Here is a 3151-nt window from a genome sequence, read left to right as displayed (position 1 = left end):
GTTAGCATAAGTCAGTTAAATGACGAAAAATTAGGTGTCTATTTACTTGTGACCACTCAGTGTACATCCAAAGAAAGAAGTCTAATGGAGTGATGTCTGGTGAACATAAAGGCCAAAGAATTGACCCACCCTAACCAATCCATTGCATTGTGTTTTTTCTGGCATGGTTGCCATTTTAAGGGATAACACTACTCACTGGAGTGAAAAAAAAAACATGACAATAAAAACTGTTTGAGTTGAGCTACAGCATGTTGAAAACTGCATGGTTGTATTTTTTTAGTTATTTAAATACTAAATTTTGAAATAGGAGAGATAATTTTGGGCCACCTTGTATTTTAAGTGACATTCATCTATTCAAACATCTGATACTATTAGCTTCAAGTAAAATTAATCCAACTTTTGATTTATTTAGATTTTATATTTCTAAATTTTATACATTTCTAGCTGATTGTGAAAATATTTAGAATTCTTTATTTATTATTGATGGTAGTGTCAATTTTATACATTGTTTTACCAGTGTTTGACAAAAATGCAATTCTTTTAAACTGTTTCTAGGGATGGTGTACCTGTGTAAACCAAATTCATCAGGACTTAAGTCACTAATAGATGTGCTTTATTTGCCCTACAGTGACATAAGAGTAAGTTATTTGTTATTTCTGTTGATAAAAGATGGTATTGTATGTGATGTCATATACATCATTAGATGTTATTGACAGATGTATTTTTACTCTCACCTTTGTGTTTTTGATATAAGGCCTATATTTTGAACTTCATAATTTATAATTATTTTTGCTGAAAGCCCAAAGATTTTAAACAATGTTTGCACCAAGTTTTTTTAAATTTTAACCTTACTTATATTTTTAGTTATTATACAAGATTAGCAATACCCAAGCATGTCTACCATGTTAAAAATTTATATAAAAAATATTTTTGCACCCATTCTAAAAGAAACATGCATTTTTTATGAAAATGAGTTATTAAAATTTTGTATATTGTGCTTTTTTTTAATGTGCTGTGTGTGTATGTAACTTTTAACTTTGTATCATAGAGAAACATTATGGATCTGTTGTTTGACCTGTTTTGTCTACCATCACCTGAGTTGACAGATGATTTTTCTGTGGCTATTCTATCAGCTGGTAGGTGTTTTATTATATTGAAGAAAATAATGTCAGTATTGTGAAAACGTTTATAATTCTCAAGAACAGTGGTAATGACACATTTTGAATGATATTTTTCATCCTTAAATTCAATGATAAACCATGTTCATCATGACAAAAAGTAAGTTCTTGAAGTATTCTTGAAGTAATTAATTCATTTTAATAAATCAGTGTTGCATTATTCTAACTTCCTCAGTTATTAACTGTGTAATTGTGAAAGAGAAATCTGTCCACTGAGGGAAATGTTTCTTTCAATGTGATGATGTGTTAGTTGTTAAAATATACCATAAAGTTGAACTTTAATAAAGAGTTATACAGATATGAATAACATCTAGACAAATTCTAGATATAAAACAAAATCTGGAATGCTAAATTTACTACTGTTAAATCATCTCACAGAAGATTGATTTTCTGACTCCAGTTATTGAAGGTAGTCATTTTTCCATTCTGAACTTCTTCTAATACAAATCTTCAAACTTTTTCCCTTAAAAACATATCTATTTATAGTTGTTGTTTTTTATTATTATCATTATTTCACTCCTTCCTTCATTTAAGACAAATTACTCTTCCTTCAACTGAGATTGTCAACTCTGGACAGCTCCACCTAGTAAGTTTCACGTTGGTGGTTGTTTAGAACTATTTCCCATTCTTTTCTGTCCCAGCTGTGATTTTTTTTCATGTTTATCATTGGTTTGAGCTCATGTAAACATGTTTTCTTGGTAATTTTTGTGGAGCTGGCTTACTACCATCATTCAAATTAACATAGGAAACTCATAGAAATCAGTATTTATTTATTTTCTTGAAAGTTGAGAAATTAATGTATGTTAACATGTAATTAATGCTTAATAGTCAATAATTTGAAACATTATTTTGCTATACCTCTTATACAAGCACATTCACACAAGGCAGAATGTTGAAACTAGCCCTCTATAAGAACTTTTAAGTATTTCAAATACAACATTTGGAATTTATTGTTGTTTTTTAAATACAAGAATTAAAAGGTAAGACCACTGAAAAACTAAAATAAAAGTATGATATGCTTTGGCATAGTTTTAAACTTTCCTAGCTGATAGTGCTTTCATAACAATGAAACTGCTCTTCAGCCAAGAAACTTTTTAAAACTCAAGAGGCATTCAACTCGATGTTCTCATTTTCAGTACATTAACTATCATACCACTGTTGAGTGACGAAGTACATTATTAACCCGTTATCAACCAGTATATCCAGGATTGTTTGAACAACATAGCGTCTTTATTTATATGTGTACATATATATATATATATATATATATGTCTGTTTATGTGTATTTGTTTACCTATATCACCATTTGTTGATTAATATCAAAGATGTTTTGTTCAATGTTTAAAATGGGATTATACCCATACAGTGTTCTCATTTATGTTAAACATGGTAAAAGAGGTTGCCATTTACATTAACCCTTTTTTATCTTTAGATCCTTCTGTTATGCAACATTCATGGCAGTTATATGAAGGGTTTGTAGCAGCTGAAGGAAGAGATATACTTCCTCATGTAGCAAAGCACAGGTAAGATATATCCAGTGTCCTAAACACTTAATAGTATAGTTTGGGGAAGTTAATAAAATAAAATACCAAATAAACATGTTTTTTCTTAACAGATAGTGCTCATTTTTGCATTGTTTTTGTATGTGTTACATTTTATTGATTTGAGATACATAATTGTAAGCATTTTATGAGAAAACAATTGCTCAGTTGGTGTCAGCAAGAACTTTTGTACTCTTTCAGCATGGGCTCGGTCCCAGGGACCGACCTTGTAACCATTTTGTGCTTGTTATAGTTTTCGTGCTATAACTTTTGAATTAAATTAGTAAGTGAATGTTAACAAAATTTGGCAGGTTATCAGTAAACATTACAATGCTTTCATATGCAAAATATCAAATTCTTTTAATAAGTCTTAAGGTTTATAAAGCAATGTTTTTCTCGTGTCTATTTTTTCTTTTTGCATGTTGCCTATCT

The 3151-nt window shown here is 29.5% G+C and overlaps 1 protein-coding gene across 1 annotated transcript in view; it reads left to right on the top strand.

Moving 5' to 3' along the window:
- LOC106462336 (rapamycin-insensitive companion of mTOR-like) overlaps positions 1-3151 on the top strand; it is a 71874-nt gene that overhangs the window by 27467 nt on the left and 41256 nt on the right. The window contains exons 8-10 of the mRNA XM_013922252.2: positions 556-638; positions 1049-1136; positions 2611-2701. Of these exons, the coding sequence (XP_013777706.1) occupies positions 556-638; positions 1049-1136; positions 2611-2701 (262 nt within the window). The remainder of the gene's footprint in view (positions 1-555; positions 639-1048; positions 1137-2610; positions 2702-3151) is intronic.

The sequence above is a fragment of the Limulus polyphemus genome, unplaced genomic scaffold (assembly GCF_000517525.1).
Source record: "Limulus polyphemus unplaced genomic scaffold, Limulus_polyphemus-2.1.2 Scaffold45, whole genome shotgun sequence".
In the NCBI taxonomy this organism is placed as follows: Eukaryota; Metazoa; Arthropoda; class Merostomata; order Xiphosura; family Limulidae; genus Limulus; species Limulus polyphemus.
The sequence above is the reverse complement of the archived record's forward strand: the minus strand, read 5'-3'. Positions and strand labels throughout refer to the sequence as shown.